The 25,562-nt window shown below is 49.6% G+C and overlaps 1 protein-coding gene and 1 long non-coding RNA gene across 5 annotated transcripts in view; one reads left to right on the top strand and one right to left on the bottom strand.

The window, feature by feature from the left end:
- Nucleotides 1–25,562, top strand: part of MYH9 (myosin heavy chain 9) — an 85,858-nt gene that overhangs the window by 6,657 nt on the left and 53,639 nt on the right. For all 4 annotated transcript variants that reach the window (XM_081591420.1, XM_081591418.1, XM_081591419.1 and 1 more), the window contains exon 2: nucleotides 23,744–24,095. In XM_081591420.1, the coding sequence (XP_081447546.1) occupies nucleotides 23,763–24,095 (333 nt within the window). In that variant the 5' untranslated portion in view covers nucleotides 23,744–23,762. The remainder of the gene's footprint in view (nucleotides 1–23,743; nucleotides 24,096–25,562) is intronic.
- LOC145545962 (uncharacterized) lies at nucleotides 23,039–24,083 on the bottom strand. The gene is made up of 2 exons (XR_014082366.1): nucleotides 23,720–24,083; nucleotides 23,039–23,584 (listed from the first exon to the last, which is right to left on the bottom strand). It is a non-coding gene; the product is annotated as an uncharacterized LOC145545962 (long non-coding RNA).

Genomic DNA, 25,562 nt, shown 5'->3' with positions numbered 1-25,562 from the left:
GAGCTGTTATCATGCCTTTCCTCACCTTTACACACTGTTCAGCCCAGCAACACGTACTTAGCTCCTTTCATCTTTCCTTAAGTCTGTTCTTCCACACCCGTAATCGTTTTCTTTTGGGGGCTGGGGGGGGCCCAAGAGTTAAGAAATGGGGTGGGAAGTGGTTTGAGTTTCTCTGAACCTCTTCCAGTTGGACAGTTCCACTTGGGCTGGAAGTTCCTGTGGCTCAAAAATCAATATTTCACATGGGGCAGCGCCAGGCAGCGGGTGGGCCACTCAGAGCCACATCGGCTTTCCACTGCCCTGCAGCCAGTCCTGGTTTCTAGTAATTTTAAGTCACTTAAGGTCTTGGGTGATTGATTAGTTGTATTTTCGATACAAAACCCATGTGGAGGGAACCACACCAGGGCCTTGGGCTCTGGCAGAGCTGGGACCAGACCCCTGCCTTTGCTCCTGCTAACTGTTAGGCTGGAGTCTCAGATTCCTCACTGGCCACGTGGAGATGCCACTTTTATAGGCTTGTTGTAACTTGCATAGAAACACACAGCAAGTGGCTCAGTTCTTGTCCTCCTCTTCCTCCCCTTTTCAGGTTGTCACCAACATCCTCTGTCTTTGGGTGGTAGGAGATGTATGTTCAGGTTTTAAAGATTTTAAATTAAGTCTGTCCCTTAATGGTAAGGCATGGTGAGATGACTGAGGAACCTGTGGGAAGATTCCTTGAGCTTGGAGACTGAGGTTTTCCAAGCCTATGTGACCTTTGCATTCTTCTTCTCAGATCACACAGTTCAGCTGGTGACGCAGATCTGAACCGGTTTAAGCATTTACAAAAAGCTGTTACAAGGCTACCGAGGCACCTTTGTTTCGAGTTGTCTGGTGTTCAAAAGCCACTGAGTTTCCTGTGTTTTGCATAAGGCCCTGGGCTGGAGAAGGCAGCTTCCTGTCTGATAAACGTAAAGAGGCGTTTGGAACCATTTGGGTGACTTAATCTAACTGGGCTGAAATGGGGGCGAAGGCTGAACTGGGAGGTCAGAAGTAGGGTCTTGTTTCATCTCTTTATCCCCAAGTTCTCACCAGCGCCCTGCATGGACTTGACCCCTCGTCCTTGTTGCACGAGTGGAGTTCAAGTCTCACTGGTACTTACCTGTAAGTTAGGGATGGGAAGGCCTGGGCAGGTGAAGCTCTAGAATGCCACTTAGTGATCTCTGTCTCACAAAAGGCGGGTGCTCAGTACTTATCTGAAAATTACTGGGATAGGAAAGTTGGTAGCAGGGAGCTCTTTTTCTTTTTCTTATTGCAGAGAGCTCTTTTAAAGTTTTTGTCTATTTTTTAATATTGAAGAGTCAGCTATTGTGTATTGATCACAAATTTATTGGCCAAGTCAATCATCAAAGACACCTTGGACTCCTTCCTGCTGCATGACCTGCCCTGTGCTGGACCTGCTGGGCTTTAGTGGGAACAAGGGCAGAGAGCCTACCTCTGGTTCAGGAGCCTGTCTCTCTACTAGGGAGTTGGGACACGGGGACAGAAACTTGGGACCTGAGGCGGCTTGTGTCATCTTGAGTGAATGGGGATTTCTGGGCATCTTGAGTTTCCTGAAGGTTAGAATTGCCTAGTGGGGAGGAGGGAAGATGGGGAAGGAAGGAAGGAGCTCTGGTGGGAGGGCGCTGGCTGGGAATCAGGATGTCTGGGCTGAAGTCCCAGCTCTACCAATAATAGTAATAATAATAAAAGTTTTATTGACCACTTGTTATGTACCAGGTACTATGTTAGTGTTTTTACATGATTCTCTCATTTAATTCTTCCCTCATTTCTGGGAGGTAGGAAGTTTGCCCCCATTTTACAGATGAGGAGACTGAGCCTGATTCACACTCATATGCTGTGACCCCTGTGTGACTTTGCAGATGCCCTTCACTCCTGGGCTTGCCTGTTGTCACTTGACAGTGAGGGGTTGGACTGGTTCCCAAGCTTCCTCCCCCACCCGTGGCCAAGAACTAGTGAGAGGAGCAGAACTTTTGGAGCTGTGGCAGAACGGTGCTCCTCATCCAGAGTGCAGTTGGCTGCTTGGAGCGAGGTTGATAGTGTTGCCTTGGCTACTGACTTCACCTTTAACCTCAGCCGGCCATTTTTCAAGTGTGTGTGGTTTGTCCTAAGGGAGGGTGATGTGAGCCCTGGCTGCTGTGCCTGCCTGCTATTGGAGGGGCCCTGGCTGGTCACTGGGAGTCAGCCAGCCAGAGAGCCTGCCACCATCTCCATAGTGGGCGCTTCTTGATCTCAGTCCACTTGCAGAGTGCATTCCTTCCTGCTTCATGTGTCTGTCTGTCTACTCATTTGTTAACCACTCCTCAGAGCTTTACGGTGTGTGCTGGGTGCTTGACTGGGCTCTGGAAATAAGGAGGGGAAGGAATCAGGGACTCTTGTTTCTGGGAGCTCTTAGTGTCCCACTAGTACTCTTGCCTGGAAAATCCCATGGACGGAGGAGCCTGGTAGGCTGTAGTCCATGGGGTCGCTAAGAGTCGGACACGACTGAGCGACTTCACTTTCACTTTTCACTTTCATGCATTGGAGAAGGAAATGGCAACCCACTCCAGTGTTCTTGCCTGGAGAATCCCAGGGGCGGGGGAGCCTGGTGGGCTGCCATCTATGGGGTCGCACAGCGTTGGACACAACTGAAGCGACTTAGCAGCAGCAGCAGCAGCAGAATGCTGTGGGCCCAGGGGGATCTGAGAAGGCAGCATCTGGGCTGGTTTGCATGGCACAGCATGTCCAGGGAACAGGGCTGGGACCTTGTTCAGCTGCTCAGACTTCAGCGGAGCTTTGTACAAGGGTGATTCAGGTTGCCAAGGCCCTCTGAGTCACTCTGGGCTAGTAAGAGATTTCCTCTCCTCGTAAGTGGCTGTGGGCCTCAGCCCCATCTTGAAGCCCCTTAAGCAGCCCAAATGGCCCATTAAGGCTTGCTCCCCTGTGCCATTTCCTGGGAAATGTGGGGGTGCAGGATTCCACTCCCAGGGCCTTAACCTCTGGACGCCTGCTGGGAATTCTGCCTGTGCTCTCTGGTTATGTGGTTAGCCAGCTGAAGGACTTGGGATGAGATTTTTTTCATGGAGTGTTGAGAGAGACATAATTGTTACTGGAATCAGTTCCTTTTTTAAAGGAAAAGAAAAGGGGGTGGAGGTTTGTTTATAGTGCAAATAATGTAAGAGCAAAACTAGCAAGAAACAAATTTGCTCCTCACCCTATCCACCCTTTGCATCTTTCTGGGTTTCCTGTCCATAGACATGCATACTTTGCAAAATTAAATATTAAATTAGATATTGTCGTGTGTTCTAACTTACTCAGTGCTGTAATATAAAGTTTCCTATGTTGCAACAGGCTTCACAATTATTATTTTAATGGCTATGTTACGGTCCACTGTGGGAAAGAACCATTACTGACTTTGCCAGAAAGTTCCATAGGTTTTATTGAGTCTCTTGGAAATTCATTCATTCAGTAAATATATCCTGAGCATCTGTTTTAGGAAAGAAACTGCTGGGTGCCTAGGATGAGACATTCCAGGCCCTGCCCTCAAGGGGCTCACAGTCTACAGCTAGGGAAGAATCACTTCACTTGGCTGTTGTGGGTTGTGATGGGGTGAGCATGGGAGAAAGTGGCTGCTTAGACGCCCAGGTTGAGCTGATGAAAAACAGGTAAAACCACTTTGTCATCAGCGATGAGAAAGCACAGGAACTTGGACTTGGGAGAGCTTTCTGGGCTCCCTGGAGGAATATCTTCATGTCCCCCCCACTCCCTGAGTGCTTCATACAGGTCTGGGCCAGAAGACACATGGCGAGTTGGGGTGGCATGGGGAGGAGTGAGTGAGGGACAGAAGCCTCCAAGGGACCTTGTCAGCGGAGAGGCTGGGGAACTAGCCCCTGGCCTTCTGGAGGGAGGCCCCTTGGTTATCATGAGTGGCAGGCAGCTGAGGGTGCAGGCAGTGAGGGTGGGGTGGGATGTCTGTGAACTGTCCAAAGCCAGGCAGGCCACTTGGGCTCTGCTGCGGCTCCTGCCTCTGGGGAAGGAACCAGTTGCAGCAACAAGTTGCAACAGTGTAGTTTTGTTGTAAAGAGGAAGTTTCAGAATCCCAGTGGCTGCTTGTGAACAGGAAGATATTTACAACCGTGAAGGAGCTATTTGGGGCTCCGTGCAAGTGGAGAAGATGGGTGGTCAAGGGCCTGGAAACTGGAATGCTGTGTCTTTGCTCTGGCATTCTTGTTCATTCCAGATAAATGACTTCCTTGCTACCATTTCTTCACTCTTTCCATCTCTTTCCTGTCCTGGTCCCCCCCAGCCCCAGCACCCAGCTCAAGGGAGCTGCTTGGCATGAATTCTGCTATCTTCCTAGAGAGCAGGAAAGAATCCCCTTCCCGGTGGGTGAGAAGGACAGGGTGGGACATGGTCACTTGGACATTTCTGTGGTCCTGCTTCAGGTTTTGCCAACCTCATCGGGTCCCCACTCCAGGCTGCAGTGGGGTTTTGGATCAGTACCAGGTCTGCAGGGTTGAGGTTTGAGTAGAAGAGCTCTGTCGTGGTCCTCAATTGCCTCTGTTTCCGCCCGCCCCCGCCTCCCTCCGCCGTTAAATACACACTCAAAAAACCAAAAACAAACTCTAAACCTAACCTAACCTTATTTTTTGCATATTGACTTAAAATTACTAATAAGAACAACACATTAGCTGGGGATTTCAGCACTTAGTAGATTATAATGTTCCCTAGTGGTTGAGATGCGGTCCATTGTGTATCTTTTTTACATCTCCTGTCACCTTGTTTACACTACTGTTTGGTAGTGATTATAGGCTAGAGTTATCTTTGAATTTATACTATTTTAAATTATTTACCGGCTTTTATATTGAAGGAGGAGAGGTGGGTACAGGAATAGAGAATTAGATAAAGCAGAAGGCAGCAGTGGGGCATGGGGAAGGGCGTGGGTGACTCTAGAAGCAGCAGCTGGGTTTAAATCCCATTTTCACTCAGTTTATTTATTCATTAAATATGTATCAAATGCTGGCTGTGTGCTGGAGACTGTGTCAGTTCTGTGGATACATGATTGGATAGAGGTAACCAAAGCCTGCCTTTGACATTCCAGTGGGGAAAAGCAGATGGCAGCCAGACAGACAGGCTCACTGTGGCAGGTCATTATGCCATGGAGAATGATGATCAGGTGAAGGCATGTAAGAAGAATCACAGACCTGACCACTTAAACAACAGAAATTTACTTCTCACAGTTCCAGAGGCTGGAAGTTCAAGATAAAAGTGCCCGTAGGGTTGGTTTCCACTGAGGTCTCTCTCCTTGGCTTGCAGTCAGCCGCCCTCATCCCTGCTGTGTCCCTGTGTCTGAACCTCCTCCTCTTCTTAGGACACTAGTCATATTGGATTAGGGCCCACTCTTACTGTCTCCTTTTACCTAATACGTCTTTAAAGACCCTCTCTCCAAATGCAACCACATTCTGAGGTCCTGGGGGTTAAGGCTGCAGCAGGTGAATTTGGGGGAGGGGGGACACAGAACAGTCCATTAGAAGGGAGAAGGAAGTGGGAGTGTGTTTGTCAGAGGAGGCTTCTCTAACCCACTGATGGAGACTCAGACTTTTCTCTGCTTTACCAGTTGTTTCTTTAACTGCTTTGAACCTCAGTTTGCTCATCTGTAAAATCCGGTTAATATTGATAAACCCATCTCTTGGTGTCCTTTGGGCAGCTAAAGTGTGGAAGGCACTCTGTGCATTTATGGGGGACCCCAGTAAATGTGTCCCCATACCCTCTCCTGCCTTCCCTTTTTCTTCTGTCCACTTTCATCCTCTCTCCACTCGTTGTCATCAAAGTGCTTCAGTAACTGGGCCCACGGAATGGACCCGGGATGGACCAGTTTCTAGGTCTCTCTGCCTTCCTTATAAGAGTGATGGCACCCCCCGCCTCTGCCGCCAACCCCGCTGCCGCCCCGCCCATTCTTGTGGACCAAGCGTTCTTGGAGATGGCCTCCCCTCTGATGAGCCATAAACACTGCTTTTATGTGAGGAAGGGGAAAGGCTTGTGGCAAACTGGTGCAGAACTATAAATCTATAAATCTAGAGTTGCTGGCTGAAGTGTCGGATGGCTGCCGGGAGAGCTTCTCTTGCTCTGGCAGTGCCCCTGCCTCCCTGCGCTGGTCTCCGTCTTAACCCTTCTTGACCATACTTGCTGGTGTCCCTGCCTCTGTTAGAGGAGTTGCCACTGGGACCCTAAGCACTGCATGTGGCCCATGATAAGCACTTAGTACATGCCCAAGAAACAGCTGGATGTCTTTCATTTTGTCCATTTTTAACAAACCAATTTTCATCTATTTTTTTAAAAAAGTATTTATTTTATTTATTATTTATTTGTTTGGCTGTGCTGGGTCTTAGTGGCAGCATGTTGGATTTAGTTTCCCAACTAGGGATCAAACCCAGGCTCCCTGAGTTGGGAATGTGAACCAACTTCTACTGGACCACCAGAGAAGCCCCAAATCTTTTTTTTCCCCCAATCACTATGAAGGTTTAAGTCACACTCAGGTTATTGCATTTGAAGTCTCCCAATCCCACCAAAGTGATGGTATTAATGTTCCCATTTTGTTGTTATTCAGTTGCTCAGTAGTGTCCAACTCTTTGCGACCCCATGGACTGCAGCATACCAGGCTTCCCTGTCCACCATCTCCCGAAGCTTGCTCAAACTCCTGTCCACTGAGTCGGTGATGCCATCCAACCATCTCGTCCTGTCATCCCCTTCTCCTCTTGCCTTCAGTCTTTCCCAGCATCAGGGTCTTGTCTAATGAGTCACCTCTTCCAAAGTATTGGAGCTTCAGCATCAGTTCTCCCAGTTAATATTCAGGATTGATTTCCTTTAGGATTGACTGGTTTGATCTCCTTGCAATCCAAGGGACTCTCAAGAGTCTTCTCCAGCACCACAGTTCAAAAGCATCAATTCTTTGATGTTCAGCCTTCTTTATGGTCTAACTCTCACATCCATACATGACTATTGGAAAAAACATAGTTTTGACTAGATGGACCTTTGTTGGCAACGTTTTTGCTTTTTAATCTGCTGTCTAGGTTTTGTCACAGCTTCCAAGGAGCAAGTGTCTTTTAATTTCATGGCTGCAGTCACCATCTACAGTGATTTTTGGAGCCCAAGAAAATAAAGTCTGTCACTGTTTACATTATTTACCCATCTATTTGCCATGAAGTGATGGGACCAGATGCCATGATCTTAGTTTTTGAATGTTGAGTTTCAAGCCAACTTTTTCACTTTCCTCTTAGTTCCTCTTCGCTTTCTGCCATAAGGGTGTTGTCATCTGCATATCTGAGTTTATTGTTGCCATTTTAGAGCTGGGGAAATTGAGGCTCAGAGAAGCTAAGTGCCTTGACCCAGGTAGCAGGTGAGAGATCCCAAGTCCTCTCCCTGCTCCTCTAATTTTCAGGCCAATCATTTTCTGTATCTGCTTCCATTGCCTTTCCTGCCCAGTCGTCCTACTTGACCCTGTAAGTGTTTGTGAAGCTAGGGGCTTGTAGACTTTCAGGCTTTTGTATACAGTGGCTGTCGGCCTGGTGACTCCTTGGCTTCTGGTGTCAGGTGTAAAGAGCAACCACCCCTGCTCCATCTAAGACAGGGCAGTGGGCAGCAGGTGGGGGTGGATGGCCAGTGTGTGACTGGGCACAGCCTGGCTTCTGTACAGATCCATAGCTGCTTCCCCCTCAGCCTTCCAGCACTGCTACCACCTCCTAGCCATCTCCTGGCCGCCTCCAAGCCCATCAGCCTGCTATTCTCAGCCTGCCTTCTGCCCAGAGCTGGGCCTGCCACCCACCAACCGTCTCCTGTGCTTGCCAGGGTGAGGAGGAGGTAGCTGCGCCTTGCCAAGTGCTCATGAAGAATGCCTCATCATGGGATTAATTACTGGCCTCCGAGCATGGTGGAATTCATCAGGCCCTATCCTCGTTGTGGCTTCACACCTCCAACCTTCTTCCCTGCACACCTGAGGCAGATCCGTGTGTTAGAGGCTGAAAAATGGTGACTCTCTTCCCCTTTAAAGCAAGTTGCAAAAAAAAAAAAAAAAAAAAAGCAAGTTGCAGGCTTTAATTAACGTTAGGTTGAAATGGCAGAGAGCCCCCCAACCCCCACCCCCACCCTGCCCGCCTGCCTTTCTGGCTTTCAAACAAGAATCTGAAGAATGTGATACTCAGTTTTGGACCTGAGCAAGGATCAGAGATCAGGAGCTGGGGCAGGATTCTAGGCCCTTCCGGGGCTTTAGCAGGCGGTCTTTGTGCTCTTGGACCCAGGACATTCCATACTAGTTGTGGTCGGGAGGCACGTTAAATTCTTGCCTCCTCAGTGGGATCCTCCAGGGACAGCTGGGAGGGGCTGGGGGAGAAACCCCCCTCCCAACACACTCATCTTAGAGAAATCGGGTTAAAGGAGTTTGCAAGGGGTTGGGCATAGGGGGTCGGTGGCAGCCAGGAGGACCGCGTCTGCTGCTTTGGTTCTGGAGGGCACGGAAGACTGTGGGTCGTCCCAGGCTCCCTCCTGTTCCTGACCCATCACTCACTGCTGGTCACCAGGTCTTCTTACCAACATTGCTGGCTGCTCTGGGGCACCAACAGCTACTACTTCCTGTGCCCTGGAGCAAGTCACTGAAATCTCCTGGGCTTTGGCTTTGCAAAGAAGGACACTCATGGAACCCGCCTCCAGGTCCGGGTTGTCGTGTGTGGTTGTGAGGTCTACTGTGACAAGCACGGTTCTATGCCGTGGGCTTTGTGATTCCCGTTGTACAGACGAAGAAAGGGAGCTGCAGAATGGTTAAATTACATTCCCGGGGTCCCTGGATATGGAGACTCTAGTGGCCACATCCAGGTTGGCCTGAAGTGTCCCACCCTGCACTGATCTCACACTGTGTGTGTGTGTGTGTGCACACTCACGTCTGCATGGGGGGAGGGGAGCCTCCACCCTGGGCAGGCTGGGGTGACTGAATCTGGCTTCTCCCTAAGGTAGGGGCCGTGGCTAGTTCTCTCACCAGTGTTGGCTTGCCTAGGCCCAGCTTATGGCCCAGGCAAAGCAGTGATTCTCGGCAAGCAGTAAAATAAGCAGCGCCTAGATTTCTGGTGATGGATGTGGTGGGCTCATCCCTTCGGTCAGGCTGCCTGCTCATACTAGCCAGACTTTGAGACACAGATGCTACCACGACTTGCTCTAGGAACGTTAGTTAATTTTTGTGTAAAGAGTGAAATACACAGGTTTGATCTTCATCCTGTGCATGGCTCCTATTTGGGCTGTTTCCCCTCGGGAGGCTACAGGCCCTGGAATGCTGCTTGTCCATCCTGGCTTCTCTGGAGAGTGTGACTCTGCCTGTCCTGCAGTCATTGTGCCCAGGGCTGGCACGTGGCTGGCTCAGTAGAGAATAGGCCCAAGGGATGCAAACAGAAGAGAGACAGTTTGCTGTTCCGTTTTGGATTTTTTGTTTCTGCTGTCCAGAGTGATGAGAGCACCCCAGGGAAGACGGCCTCCTGCCCCCACCATCCCAGGTCCTCTGCTTCCCATGCGGACTCTCACTCTTGGGTCGTCCTGACCACAGCTCTGCTTCCTTGGACCTCTTTTGTAAGATCCTACTTAACCTTCTGGAGGAAAATGAAGGAAGAAACTCCTTTCAAATAATGTTCACATTGCCTTGGTGGAGAAGAAGGCCACTCCAATGCCCCTTTGCCTTTGAGCTGGTGACCAGGGGGCTCCTAAAAGTCCCAGGACTGTACTTGGGGGTCTCTGTAGATGTACCTCTAAGATGGTACACAAAGGGTTCATGACCTTCAACCAATTCTCAAAGGGGTCTTTGATGGCTGAAAGTGTTCAATACCACTGATCTAGAGAGATGGAGACTTTGGGTTTCCTGTTTATAGAATGTCTGCATGTGTATAAACATATGTCTCTGCATATCTGTTTATACACACACACACACACGCTCAGGCAGGAGGATCTGCTCACTATGGGGTTAGGTGACACCATCCTAAGATGTACTGTGTGCAGAGCACTTTACTCTCCCATCTGATCTGTATTAAGCCTTTAATATCATAGCACTTCTGGGCATCTCTTCCTTGTGGGGCTGGGCCTTGAGCTTTTGAGTGGTGAGGTTTTGAATGTGGTGGATTTGATCAATTGTGTACTCTGCATACAGAGGAAACTGGGCTCTTTCTTTCTGTCCTTGTGATCTTTCAGCTGGACTCCAGGTCTTCAAAGGACATTTCCTAAACCCCCAGATCCAGTCAGGTCACTTCATCTCCCTGAGTGTCAGCCTCTTTCTTTTTTAAGGGAGATGGTGGGGAGCAGGGAGTGCAGCAGAGGCCTTAGGATACCTGCTATGGCTTTACTGAGGTTGTCTGGATCAAAGGATAGGAGCAGCGGGAGATCAACCATCCAACCCATGTCAGGTGACTGGGCTGCTACAGCTGCCGTTTTACCTGCCTGAGGTTTGACAGCCCTGGAACCTTGCTTTGGCTTTGGACTTGAACTTCTCCATTTGAACTTCACTGTGTGATCTTGGGCAAGCTGCTGGCTGAGTCTGAGACTCATCTACCCAACGAAGGCTGAGTCAGATGGGTGTTTTTCTGGCTATCAACTGAGACTCACTGGTGGGTCCTGAGCTTATTGGTGGCAACCAGTAGTCTTAGAAATTAGATTCGATTGGAAAATATCAGAGTGCCTAGGGTGTATACAACATTTTGTGAAGCTTTTGTTTGACATGTTTGCATATTTATGAGAAAGCTTTTAAATTAATTTTTTTCTATTGTGGCTTGAGATTTTTTAAAAAAAATGGCGCCCCCAGGATGAGATGCTCCTTTGGTGGAGGGGTGGTCTTTCAGCGCTGACTTGTGTGGTTCCCACCGATAGGTCTGAGCAGAGCTGAGGTCCCTACCTCCCCACAGCTGAGCCGTATATGGAGCTCGCTGCAAGATCAAACTCTTTAACTAAAGTTCTTTACAAAATTCTGGGAAATGAGCTGCATTCCTGGGGTGGAATAAATCATGTCGAGTGAGGCGAGGCAGGATGTGACTTCAAACCCCTCCAAAGTGGGCTCTGTGAGGGCAGTGCTTGTGACTGACTCATTATGAGCGAGCTCAGCGACATCCTTGAGAGAAGAGGCAAGACTGTGGGCGGGGAGCCAGCAGGCCCGGGGCGCCACCAAGCACCACTCCTGCTTTAGTTCATTTGGCTCCTCACAATAGTCCTGTGAGTTGAGCCGGGCTCTGGCTGCATCACAGAGTCGGGGCTGTGGGCTGTCAGCTCACTCCACTGGGGGAGCCCTCCTGTCCTTTGGGGCAGCTCGTGGCATCTCCAGTTTACAGATGGATAAACCGAGGCCCAGGGGCCCCGTTGGCCTGGCCCAGTTTGTCCTGTTAGTAAAGTGATGGGTCTGTAGTTCCCCGGCCAGTCTGGCTGCCTCCTGAGTCTAATTCTTTCAAGATGCCTTCCTCATAAAGGTCATGAATAAGTTATTAACCATTTGGAAGTTCTCTCTCGGAGTCTTAAGTGACTGCCTGATCAATTCAGGAAGATAACTGTTGACCAGTCATGTGTCCCTTAGAAATAACATGGAGATTAGTGTACATTAGATTTAGCTGGAAGGGCAATGGAGAAGAATGAGGACGTTGATATGATCCTGAATGGCCACAGATCAGCTCATTGTGGGCCTTTCCTACCTCATCTACTAAAGAGAGTCACTGAGGTTTGGAAAAGAAGATGTGGGATTACTGGGGTTATCCTTAGGCACTTTAAGAACGGGTGGCAGAGAGTCAGTTGGGCTTGGTCCTAGGAGTTTGGACCTTTTGGGAGACTGGAACCTTCCCCATTCCTAAAGTTCATCAGGGATTACTCAACATCTACTCAGATCAGTCATCAGGGACCCAGGGGTGCCTGGGCCCCATCGTGGCCTTAGAACTCTGAGCCTGGTAGCAATGGGATGAGGATGGCTGTTGGTAGTAGAGGCTGGGATTTTCAGGGATTTTGTTTGTTTTTTGTGTCATTTAAACATCAATCAGAATAACAAGCTGCCGAAGGCCTGGTGGGTCCTGGATTGAGTGATCTTCAAAATTGTCTTTCATTTCTGATCTCGGGTTGGGCTCCTCAGCTGTTCCTGATGTGGGCTCCAGAATCCAGCCTGCCGCACTTTCCCATTGAGACTGTGGCCGTATAATTACATCTTCTCAGTATGGTTATTTTTCTGTGTTGGGTTTCAGCAAACTGTGTTCGCAGGGTTGGGTAAAGAAAAACCATGCTATCATCAGCAGAACCAAAGGGAAGGAATAACTTCAGTGCAGGACTCCGAAGGTCAGAGTTGCCCCTCGTGTGAGTGGGGAGCTCTCGAGGCTCAGAGATGCTCCTGCAGAGGAGGGAAGGGTGGTGTGTTCCATGCACAGTTCCTGACGGAAGGAGGCCAGGCAATTCTGTCAACCTTGTCAAACCTGGGGCATATCTCGGGGTGTCACTTGCACCTTGCTGTTTGGGAGGGGACCCCACCCCCATGTCTGGAACAACTTGCTTCTCTGCAGTTTCTTCTGGGCAGCCAAATAGAAGCTCATTACCGAGCAGGAGAGGCTCATGTGTGATCTCACTACACAAATATTGATCCAATTAAAAGCAAAGTCAAGGTCCAGTGCTGATGACTTATCTGGCAGCGTGCTCGCCCAGCCTCTTACCTTTGAGTGAGAGCTACATTGCTGGTGTGTCTGCTCCCCTCCCTTGACACCAGACAGAGGGGGTTAGGAGGGAATGGTTATTCTCCTGGACACCCAGGTTCCGGAAGACATGATGTGGACTGTAAACCCAAGCCTTCTGAACAGTCAAGGTCACGTCCACAAGCATTGACTGACTGAGGAGGACTTGCTCTCTGAACCCTGGGTTCAGTTAGCACCTGAAGGAGTTCTGGGGATGATGGGGGCACGCAGAGAGAGGTTCTGGTGGTTCCAGAATAAGGTACTCTTGCCTGGAAAATCCCATGGATGGAGGAGCCTGGTAGGCTGAAGTCCATGGGGTCGCTAAGAGTCGGACACGACTGAGCGACTTTACTTTCACTTTTCACTTTCATGCATTGGAGAAGGAAATGGCAACCTACTCCAATGTTCTTGCCTGGAGAATCCCAGGGACGGCAGAGCCTGCTGGGCTGCCATCTATGGGGTCGCACAGAGTCGGACACGACTGAGGTGACTTAGCAGCAGCTGGAGCAGGCCTGGGGAGAGGAGAAAGAGCAGTAATGTATCGGTGTTAGGAAAGGCTGCTTGGGCGAGTGGAGGGTCATGATGGAGTGAAGACTGTCCTCTAGGGAGCCATGGTTAGAATGAGTGTCTGGCAGGGGACAAGACAGATGGGGCTGGAAAGATAGAGGCATTGGTTGAGGGAGTTGGTTAAGCTGTAAAGGCCATGAGGATCTTTCTCTTTAGGTGAGAAGGGCTGTCATTCTGAATGGTGGAAATTCTTTTTATTTAAGTTGCAGCATGAACAACTGAACTGAACTGAATGGAACTGATGAGGGATCTGGATCCCTGACTAGGGATCAAACCCAGTCCCCTTGCATTGTGAGCTTGGAGTCTTAGCCATAGGACCACCAGGGCAGTCTCTGGAATTCTTAACAGTGGAGTTGTCTTTAAGCACTAACTTCTTCTGCCCTGATTAGCTGGATTCATTCATTAAAAATGTACCTCGTGGCCCTAAGGACAGGATGGTATCTCAGTGGAGGAGACTCACCTGGGTGCATTGGTCTCCGTGACACCTGATACAGATCTATGCCCAAGATACTCTGGTAACACTGACCGCAGAGTTCCTGGGATGCTGGGCCACTTCTCACTTAGGAGGAACTGATGGAGCTTGGCAGGGCTGCCAAGGTCCCCCCTGAGCCGGGCTGTTCCAAGTGGTAGCTCACAGGGTGAGGTCTACCTCCCTTTGTCCCCCTCACGTGGCCTGGGATCCCTTTCTCCCCAGCCTTGTCATGGAACTATTTCTTCTCTCAGGTTGGAAGCCCCCCTCCTGGCTGGTCCATGGTATTTTTTCAACTGCTGACTTCTCTTGCTGCCCTCTTAAATGGAGGTCAGGGAAGGTGATCTCTTTAAAATACAAATCTGATGATGTCACCCTCTCCCGCCTCCCCTTGTCCTAGAATAAAGTCCACATTCCTCAATGGCTGATAAGATACTGGTGAGCAGCTGTGCACCCCCCCTGCCCCCACTGCCAATCTCTACTCCTTCCCATGTCCCCTGCCCCCATGCCCTATTCCTCACTTAGGAGGAGGGCATTTACATACTACTTTATGGTGTCACTCTTGAGGGTCTGGGTCCCTTGGGTGCAGGCCCTGCGTCTTGGTGTTCCCTGGGGAGCTCAGGCATCCCGGGAAGCCTCTCCAGATGGCCTCTGAGGAGAGAAGGTCAAAGGGGGAGGGTTCTGGGGCTCTGGTGCTAAATTCCTCTCTGGCCTGTCTCTGGTCTGGTTTTCTTATCTGCTGAGCATCAACACAGGCCTGGGTTGAAATACTGCTAATGGAAACAAGCCCCAGCTTCTTCTGTAAGCAAACAACATTCCTGAGGTGGGGAGGGGAGTCGCCCTGCCCCCTTCATAGCCTGGGGAGAGTGAGCAAGCACCTCAGGGTTGGGGGGCTGCTGTGAGGGTGGCCCCGAGCAGCAGAGAGGCTGAATCGCCCTGTTTATATTGGGAAGCTTTTGTGTCCATTATCTTATTTGAGCCTGATCACCACTGCCCAGCAAAGCGATGTCCACAGGGTCACACCCAGCTGGTCAACACCACACCAGACTCAAAGGCCAGCTCTTCTGGCCAGCTCTTCTGGCCAGCTCTTCACCTGCCTCGTGCACACATCCCACAAGATGGCATATCCCAGGCCAGCACTGACACATATTTTTCTTGAAGGATACAGGACCAAACAACAACAGCAATAACAACAAAGCCCGAGGGGACAAAATGCAGTGGGCTTCCTTATTGCAGGCATCTCAGAATCTGGGTGTCCAGTGCCTCTCAGCAGGAGGGCCATGGGACAGAGCATTTCCAACCTGCCCTGTCCCCTCGTGCAGTCATTATGTCTGGGGGTCACCAGATTGTACTATGTTGTTCTCTGTGGACTAGCGTAACCCCGAGACTTCTGGAAGGTTTTCATAAGCCCCGGATATCTTTCCAGGAAGGATTAGGATTAATCAGATCAAGAGGACAAGATAGAGGAGTTGGGAGGGGAGTTCCTAGTAAGTGTCAGAGTGTTTTCTTTGCTGGGAAGTTGAGTTACAGTTCCTCCAATTGTCCATGGTCAGTATTTTTTTTCTCTTTCTAAAGTGAAGAAATGGAGGTGTTCACAGCTTCCAGATCACAGGAGTGACAACTGGAAGATTCAGACCCTGGGCTACCTGGCTCCAAGTTCGCGCCCATTCCACTGCATTCCATCACAGTGCATTACAAACACTTATCTCAGGATCTGCAGAGTTGGCGCCCTGCGTGGCAGTGGTTTCTCCAAGTCCTGTCTTTGTTCTGAATTGGTACCACAGAACATGCCTACAGCGCTTGCTCAGCAGATGCAGACCGAGGGCCAAGAGAGGCAGGAAAGGTGACTCAGGCTTTTCCTGGGTCCCCATGAGGGTAGAGGCCACGCCACACCAACTGAGGTCCTTTCTGCTACATCTGGTGGTAAATGGTAGGCACCTCCTCCTTGGTTAATCAGGGGGTGCTAGGTGGTTTCAGAAAACTGTGATGGTTTATTCAGCCGTATGCAGAGCTTCTTGGGGACCAGTAACTTAGCTTTAGTACTCTTTCTCTGTGGACTGAAAGCCCTGATATGCTTTCTTTCCCTTTTTGTTTGGGGAGAATATAAAAATTAGTCCACAAATGGCTTGGGTTTTGTAACAAATTAGGTAGCTGTGACCCTGATGTGTGCTTTCAGCTCGGCTTTCCCTGTCACTTCAGCTTTCTTACTCTCTGGCTTCTTTGCACAGCTCAAGGTGATTCTCCAGTCTCCTTGAAACCTTCCCCATTACTCCTGCCTCCTTGTCACCTTGTTTCATGTTCATTCATTTTGGAAACTTTAATTGAGCACCTGCCCAGAGTCGGGCCTTGCGCTGTTTGAAATTGAGATGAATGAAAGTTGGTCCCTGTCCTCATGACTGCTGGATTACTGCAGTGGAGACAGGGACAGAACCTTCCCCAGAGGGGAAGGACACAAGGGAAGTCTTTCTTAGCAGAGAACAGAGCGTGGAGCTATTTGAGAGAGGGTTCCTGGTGCAGAAGGCACCTCTTCTTCAAAGGCCTGGAGGGGTAAGCCGAGTGGGATGTGTAGGAATTGTTTCTGAGGAGCTGGGAATGGCTTAGGCTGAGGGAGAAAGAAAGGGCAGATGGGGGAGAAGGGCTGGGAGCATGGGGGAGATTAATGGGGATCACAAGGGGTCTACTCACTGTGCAGAGATGATTAGATTTTATTCTGGGGAAGTCTTGAACTATTTTGAACGGGCGAGGAATATCAATAAAATAGAAAGCAGCAAGCATAGAAATGGAGCTGCTGAGTCATCCTGAAGGCAGTGAGGAGGCTGGATTTGAAGGAGGTAGAAGACTCGGGGGAAGAAGAGCCAGTGAGGAGGCAGCTATGACAGCTCAGAAAGGAGGGGAGGCAGGCCTGGTCTGGAAGGAAGGGATGCCGGCCATGAGGTTGGCGGAGGGCCTGCTAATCCACCAGGGAAGAGTTTACAGTGACTGTCTTGGGTGACCAGAGGGCCAGTGTCTTAGCCAGAGATGGAGACCCAGAAGGGAGTGTAGATTTGGGGAGAGTTCAGTTGTGATGATGGTTGTGGTTCCTCCAGGTGGAGATATCCCTCTGGTAGGTGGAAACATTCACCCTGGGTATCATCCCTGGGACTGATCCTGATTTGCCAAAACCATCCAGTAAAGAGCATTTGGTGGATTTCCCAGGATGTGATGGAGTGAGCTGGCCCAGCCCTGGGAGCTCTCCCCAACGTGGCTGCTTCCTGTCTTCCGTTAATTACCTGGGCCTCTTGATGCTGGTGAACTTTGCTTATGAGTCACTGGCTGAGCTGCCATGTTGGAGACTCCAACGGAAATTTGTGTCCTGCCAGGGCAGGTATCGATACATCAGCCTCCTTTGCCTGATTTTTTTCTTTTTTGAATTGGGCATTTAGGAATCTTTAGAGTACAGTCCAATAGTGGTCATATCCCTTAATTTACAGTGTATTAAAAGGAACCATCCTTCCTTGGTGATGGTGCCATCCATGATGGTCATTGTTTGGATCCTGGGAATCATTTTGTTGAGGACTTCAGTTTTAAGGAAAGTTGTCTTGTGCACTTGAGAGTTGGGAGAAAATTTACTAAGGAGAGGTCTGGGTCCCTGATGCAACATTTATTCATGCTTATCCCTTAACTCAGTGGTTCTCAACTGGGGGTCCTCTCCCTCCGCCACTCCCTACCTTTGGCAGTGTCTGGAGATGTCTTTGGTGTCAAAACTGGGGACCAAGTGCCCCTGGCATCTGGTGAGTATAGGTCATAGATGCTACTAAACATCTTCCAATCCACAGGACAGCCCTCGCAGCAAAGAATAACCAGGCCCAAAATGTTCACAGTCCTGAGGCTGAGAAGCCCTGCCTTATGTGGTCACATAATTTCATAGTTCATGTGAAACTATACTTTCTTCTCCCTTGGCCTGGAATACTTTCTAACCTTCTCTCCCCTCCCCCATCAATATTTTACCCATCTTCCACAATCTAACTTGAATGTTATCTCCTCCATGAAACTCCCCTGGGCTTCCAAGTTTTCCAATGAATTTCCTCTTTCTCTTTCTCTATAAACAAGTTGCTCTTCCTCTGTCTTCCTTCACGGAGTCTTGATCCATGGTTGGTGGAATTCAGATTCGGACGGCCGGCTCTATGTCCTCTTCATCCATATGAGCAACCTGTCTTTTAGACGCTCACCATATTTGATGCTGACTACAGCAGTGACAGGGAGAGAAAACCAAGGAGCTTGCTCTCTGTCCACTCTGTACTCTATATAATAAAGTCTCAGACTGGCACTGTCCCGAGTGGTACATGTCTGTCCTGTCATCTCACCACATTAAAGCTCCTTGGGTCCTTTGCACCTTTGTCACAGTATTTTTGCATGTAGAGCCTCAGTATGTATTAGTTGATTGAATAATTAAATCTCATGGGTTGGAAAATTTCTATATTATTTCAGCAGCTACTTTCACAGACTCTTCCTTAACAGTGGTACTCAGGTACCTTTTCACTCAGCAGTGGCTGTAAGGAGAAAGAGAAGGGGCCTGTTTACCTGTGTTCTCTGGGATGCGGGTGGTGATTGAAAGAAATCCAAGGGGCCTGCTTGCAGATGTCAGTGACTAAGCTGGAACAGGGCTCTGGTCTGGGTTGAGGCTGCCTGGGTCTCTGAACTGGAACCTTGGCTTAGAGAACTTGAATGGCTCCCCCAAGGCCCTCACCTTACTTTTAGCTCCGCCAACTTAAGGTAGGGGAGATGGGGTTTGCAGCCTGGAGTTGGCATGATTAATGTCTGTTTTACTGGTTTGCTTCCCCATGGTGGGTTCTCAGGTCATGTTCTCCCCGGAGAGCTCCCGGGAGGGGGCAGTCTGAGTAGAAACTGAGCAGGGCATTGCTGCTGAGTGGCTCTGAGTTTGAACTTGGGTTTTGTGACTTGTCTCAACCTCATTTCCCCCACCATCAAATGACTATGATGACATGCGTGCGTGCTTGCTCCGTTGCTTCAGTCATGTCCAACTCTTTGTGACCCCATGGACTGTAGCCCATCAGGCTCCTCTGTCCATGGGAATCCTCCAGGCAAGAATACTGGAGTGGGTTGCCATGCCCTCCTCCAAGGGATCTTTCCGACCCAGGGACCAAACCTATGTCTTCTGCATTGGAGATGGATTCTTTACCACTAGCACCACTTGGGAAGCCCTATGATGACATACCCCTTATGAAATGATTATGAGGCTTGAGGAAATGAAGACCTTAGTAGCAGGCCTGCAGTACTTTACAATGAGTTAAGATCAGTAGCTTTCAGATGAATTGCGATGACTTTGAAAGCTCAAGCCTAAAACTTGGTCCATAGAAGGCTTACATAAATCCTACTGTCTAGGAATGGAAAAGTTCACTGTTTGGACCACTGATTTGTCCTAGTACAATAAATTCTGTCTTCAAGAGACTGGCAGTTTCTTCTAACAAACACACAAACAAGTATAACAAAAAGAGAACCAACTGAAGGGAGGGAGAGAAACGGTTCCTTGGGAAAACAGGAAGGAGTAATAGATCCAAATGGGTCTTTAGGGGGAAGGGGGAGAAGGCAAATAATCGAGGAATGACATTTTGGGTTGAAAGCAGAGGTTTTTGGTCAACCTATTTACTTTCAGTTTCATCATTTCCTGAGAATCCTAATTTAGCCTCTGGTTGTGTCCTCTCGATTATGGCCTAAAAAGGCAACTCCTTGGGTTTCTTGGAGTTGGACTGGTACCCACAGGAAGCCAGCATGGGAAGGGCTGGCCTCAGCCTGATCTGATCTGCAATGCGCCAGAGCCGCCTCCTTTCTCCTTAACCCCTTGCTGGCCTGGTCCTGCTGCTTCCCAGGACTTTTGAGGTTCCCTAATCTGACTCTTTCCTGCAGACAGTTCTCTTAGTGCTGGTGTGCATGCTGCGTGTGGGTACCCTGCCCAAGTGGCCAAGCACATCAGTCTACTCTTGTGGAAAACATGTTGATAATACATCTGGGGACCATAAAAACACTTGGATGTTCCTTTGCTCCCATAACTCCACTTGAGAATTTATCTCAAGGTGGTCCACTAGATAAGACGAAAAGGCCTAGTAAGTGATGGTTTTCTTTTTTTCCTTAAAACAAAATTAAAAACCCCACCACTTTGGAATATTATGCAGCCATTAAAAGTGATTGCCAATGAGGCTTTGGAGTCAGAGGTCCTAGGTCTGAGTCCTCACTCCTCCAGCTTTATGAAGGAGTGGTTACTTCTCTCTCAGAGTTTCTGTGTCATCACCTGTAACAGTGAAGCATTTGGATAAAAGTGATCAACAAATAGGCTCTGTGGGGCCCTGTGGGGAAGTGGTCAGAGTCAGGAGGGAAAATACAAAATGTAGAATTCCCTGCTCTGCCTGTGATAATTAAAAATCAAGTGTTTCTATGAACCAGGACTAGAAGGGACCATTAAAACAGAAAACTAATTTTTGTGGGGAGAATGTCAGGAATTTAAGTGGGGGGGATATTTTTCTTTCATTCTGTAAACTGTTCTGTTACATGGAGTTTTAAAAAAATTTCAGAGGCCATTTAGCATGGTCCCAGGACAGGGCAGGGAGAAATGGCAGTGTACTGGCTGCTGCCATCAGGCAGTCCCTCCCTGGTGTCCTTTCTGTAACAGTCCTTATTTCACTGCTCATAGCTCTGGACAGGGTTGGCTTGCTCCACCTGCGTCCTTAGAGGTGAGCGTTAACCTGTCTGCAGTGCCGGCTTCCCCTCTGGGCACTGAGGCCCAGGAGCCTCTACCTAACACAGGTGAAAACAGGAGTTCAGTTGCAGCCCTGTGCCCCCCTGAACCCTCAAATGGGGATGTTCCCTTCCGGGTCTAAGTGGGAGGGCTTGAATAGAAACTCCATTGTTTATCATGACCTCTGCGGCCCTCCCTACCAGTCCGGCTCGTGTATTGATCTTGGCACTGGTGGTAATGCATATCATTCCAGCAGAGTTGCTAAAACCAAACAGCTCTGTCCTTGACCTGGCCAAGTGGGAGTGCTTAATGAAAAGTTCTGAGGTGCTGAGGCCAGTGGGGACTCCTCAAGCTCACCGTGCATGGGGGCTTAGCCCCCCCCTGGAGGCTGAGGTCTGAGGGCGTGGGGGTACCTCTCTCTCTTACAGGAAGTGTATGCTTGGCCTGCAGGTCTCTGATGGCTGTCAGGTAGACAGTACAGACCTATACCTGCCCCCTGCCCTCCCACTGAGGCCTGAAGGTAGGGCAGAACCAGGAGCTTAAGGTGGAGGGGTTGGGTGGAGTCTTCCTCTGCTACCCGCTGTAAGTTCATGGCCTCCAGGCTCTCAAAGGGCAGTTTACCCACATTCCCAGGGAAGGTCATGTGCCCATGGCCTGCAGCCTAGGTAGCTGCTTGTTGCTGCCCCAGGGTTGGAGTTGCTGGGGTGAACTGGAATTTGATGAGAGCCAGGAGTCAATCTGACATCACTGATGGGCTGCTGGCTGTTGAGAGTCACAGGCCGAGGGAGCGAGAATTCTGTTTCAGCCTGCTCTGTTTTTGACAGGCTACATGGTCCACACCATAAGGCTCATTCTCAGCCTCCCCACCTGCCTGCTGATGCCCAGTAGATATCTGATGAATGTCGTGGAATGTGTCCCCCTGTACTCCTGGTATTCTACTCAATTTACTGGCAGTTTTAGCCCCACTAAATTGTTGGACGGATTTCTTTTGCAAGACCCCAGGCACAAGTGTGTTGGGAAGAGCCCAAACCTAGGGATCAGGCAGATCTGGGTTAGCCCATGGGGTTAGGCAACTGGGTGAGTGACTTGCCCTCTCTGGGCTGTTGGCTCCTTTGTAAACTGGGGGTACTAAGAGGTTTTTTCCCCCAGGGTGATTGATGGTTAAGTGAGGTTGTGAATAAACTGAGCTCGATGTTGGTGGGTAGGTACTTAATGGTTGACCCCCTTCACTGGGCTGGGTTGGTGGAACTCTTAACAAGCAGTGGGCTTGGGGTTGGGGGGAAAGGGTTGAAGTGAATCCCTGTTTGCATACTAGTGGGAGACTGTCTCATCTCTTACTTATTTGAGGTCTGAGAAAAGGCTAAGAACCAGCAGCCAGTGAGGCCTGTGCCTAGTGATTGTTGCAGGTTCTTGAGCTTGGTGGTGACGTGACTGGGGAGGTTGGTTTGGGGAGCTTGGGTGCTAGGGCCTGTGGTCAGATGGACGGCAGAGAGGCAGTAGACAACTGGTATTTGCTCTGGCAGAGAGAAGCCTCTGATTTGCTTGAATGGACTGGCCAGTGTAGAAGCGAGGACAGCTGGCAGTGGGCCTGTCCAGCCCCCCAGCCTCCAGCCCCACACAGATGAGGCCAGCCAGGTGGTTTGCAGCCATTCCATTCCTGCATTGTTTGCTGCTGCCTAACTCTGAGTTCTGCCTGCTTCTTCTGGCGGTGGTCCCTGCAGGTGGATGGTGCCCCTTGGTCCCCTGAGAGGGGCTGCCAGGGTTTGCTGGGAATGTAAACAAAGCCACTGACTGAGCTTGCTGGGGAGGCTGCCAGGCTCTGCTCCTTGGACTTGCCTTCTCTTTGTTAGGGGTGGGGGTGGTGGGGAGCTAGCAGATTTCCTGGAAAACAGCCTCTCCTGGAGTGAGTCCAAGGGAGCCCCTCAGCCTTGATCTGGAAACCATTTAATGAGCCCAGATAAGAAGGCCTGGATGGCCCAGACTTTTCCTTTTGTTCTCTCCATCCCAAGCCTCCTTGGCATCCCAGTTCCTGCTGGGACCTGGAAGCATGCAAGACTATGTGACTCTAGATGTGGATCTGGGGTCCTCCTGGCTTCCTGGACCTGGGGAGGGGGCCTTGATCTCATAAGGGAAAAACCTTTCTGTGTCGTGAGCTAGGCAGTAAGCTTCTGGGCTATTCTTCTGGTGGCTCTGGCTGGATCTCTTCTAGATCAGGGCTTCTAAGTCCTGCTTTTGATTCACTCAAAACAGCTGTCCTCCCAGCTGATCCCAGCTAAGCCTCTGAGCAGGAATAAGTACTGTGGTTAGGCCATGGGAAGCAGGAGTTAGACCAGGGAGCATGAGTCCTTCCTAGGTAACTTTGGACAAAGCCCCTTACCTCCAGAGAGCTTCTGTTTCCTCATCTGTAAAATGGGATAATAACACTTACCTTACCCACCTTACAGAGTTGTTAGGATGAGGATCTTCTGAGATAGAGAAGTGTGTGTGATAGTATTTCATAAACTATAAAACCACTCAGATGTGAGGGGTTCTTATTTTATCATCTTTGTTTTGCAAATGAGCTTAAGAAAAAGCAAACACACATGGGCTTAAGTTCTCCTGGGCTATGAATTGTGAGGGTTATGTTTTCACATTAGTGCCCCAGAAAGGAAGCAGTCATTACTTAATCTCCATGTTTCCTGGAGCCTGACATCTTTCCTTTTCGCCTTATTTCTTGGGGCAGTGGAATTAAAATCTGTTGGCAACATACTGGTGTTGTGTTTTCTTCTCTTGGTTGACTCTGTGAAATAAAGTTTTTTTAAACTGGAGACTTAAACACTCTGTGCACTTGTAGTCAGTTGCCTGTTTTGGAGTAACTAGAAATCTGTTGTTGTTGGAAGTCTTCTTAAACTGTGTGGTCACTTTCCTAGCCTTAGTGAGTGTAGCCTTGTGTGACTATAATTACATCTGTCCAAGATTCTTATTATGCTCATCATTTGGCACAATTGTTGTTTACAGATTTGATTATGCATTTACCCTAGGATACATCTTACCATTAATTCCTTACAGAATCCTTGATCACTTTTTTCTTCAGCAGTGTCCATCTTTCTCCTGCAAGTAGAGAGTGAGAAAATTTTGACAAATTGTACACCCTGGTTATCCATAATTTACTTATTATAATGCTGTACAGTTTGAAAAGATATGAGATGAGTGATCTTTACGTGGCTGGTGTGGTGCATAGCTAACCTTTTATCCTTTTTTCTCCCTTAGGTCCTGGCTGTGAGTCACCATGGCGCAGCAAGCTGCAGATAAGTATCTCTATGTGGATAAAAACTTCATCAATAACCCCCTGGCCCAGGCCGACTGGGCAGCCAAGAAGCTGGTATGGGTGCCTTCTGACAAGAGTGGCTTTGAGCCCGCCAGCCTCAAGGAAGAGATGGGTGAGGAGGCCATTGTGGAGCTGGTGGAGAACGGGAAGAAGGTGAAGGTGAACAAGGATGATATCCAGAAGATGAATCCACCCAAGTTCTCCAAGGTGGAAGACATGGCGGAGCTCACGTGCCTCAACGAAGCCTCGGTGCTGCACAACCTCAAGGAGCGCTACTACTCAGGGCTCATCTACGTAAGTGGGCGGGGCTCTGCGTGGGTGGGCGGTCCCAGGACTCATCTAAATAAGTGGGCGGGGCTCTGCGCGAGTGGGTGGTTCCAGGACTTATTTACATAAGTGGGCGGTGTTCGCAGTTGGGAGGATAAGGAGATACATTGACCTATCTAAGTGGAAAAGTCCTTAATGGACCAGCTTCGCCCAGCTTTCTAATATGTAATATGGCAGGTGGGAAGGATTGAGGCCCGGAGAGGGCAAGGGATTTACACACACAGCCAGGTGTTGGCAGGCCTGAGATTGGAAGTCAGGAGTTTTATTATCTGTTCTTGATGAAAATATTGTATGGACCAAATTAAAAGCCCCCTTCTCTTGGGGTATTAATATTGAAATTCAGAATTAGTGACTTGCAGAAAAACAAACGGCCTTAAGGAAGCATTGCTTGTCTGTGAAGGGGAGATGGGAGTAAGTGCTATTGTCTGGGCAGGGGACTCTCCCCTTGGTATCCTTGATGAGTTATGTTAGAACCACTCTTCTGGCCTGTAAGAAATGGTCCTGCTCAGTAAAGCAGAGTGATTCAGGTCATGTGAGTTGGAGCCTCCAGGACCTGGTTCGCATCTTGGCCCTCCCCGAACGTTTGACATGGCTACGTGGGGCCTCACTTCCCCATCTACAAGGAGTTGTGAGAATGTTGTAAAGCACCAGCCAATCCTGGGCTCATTCAGGCTTGGGCTCTGTAGCTGCTGCCATTTGTTGTAGGTGAAGGTAACTCTGACCCTCTGCTTGGCCTTTTGTACGTGTCTCAGTTAAGCTTGGGTCCTGTTAAAGAACCGCTGAGTATGAAACAAATTGGTGGCCTGCACTTGCCTATCAGCATACTGCAGATGGGAATATTAGTTATGAAAGTGTGTTAGTTGCTTCATCTCCCAGAGTATGGGTTTTGCTCTCTAGGCAAGCATGGACTCATGCCTGTAAGCTCAGGAGCAGAATCTGAGCCTTTTTACTGAAACTCTTCAGCTGGAGGCATCAGGCATTAACTCCTGTTTTTGCATCTTTGCTGGCCTCTCCTGGGCACAGACCCTCCTGCCTCCGTCTGGCTGGCCTTCTCAGCATCCTCACCAGAAGGAAGTTGATTGTCTTTGCATTTGCCCTATTGGAGACCCCAGCAGGTGCAGGGCTTCAGGAAGATCAAAGCTGCTTGGTGGGGCTGCCTGGGCAAGGGGGCGCCACCTCATTCACAGGCCCCCCCGCCCCCTGCACACGAGGTTCCAAATTGCGACCCTGGGAGCCTTTGTGTGGTGTGTTTGCCTGGCGTTGTGGGAGGCGTGGGGTAATTCTGCGCCACAGCTGCTCTGTCTGTTTCTTCGGTGTGGGGAGGCCTGGGGACAGAGGGCGGTCGGGCACAAAGGGCCTCTGTGGCCCATGAATGGAGCAGCTCCCTGGTGTGGCTGGGTGGGAACAGAGCCACTTGCTCAATGTCTGTGCCTC

The sequence above is a fragment of the Giraffa tippelskirchi genome, chromosome 4, assembly GCF_054371585.1.
Source record: "Giraffa tippelskirchi isolate mGirTip1 chromosome 4, T2T-mGirTip1v1.2.pri, whole genome shotgun sequence".
Taxonomy (NCBI): Eukaryota; Metazoa; Chordata; class Mammalia; order Artiodactyla; family Giraffidae; genus Giraffa; species Giraffa tippelskirchi.
The sequence above is the reverse complement of the archived record's forward strand: the minus strand, read 5'-3'. Positions and strand labels throughout refer to the sequence as shown.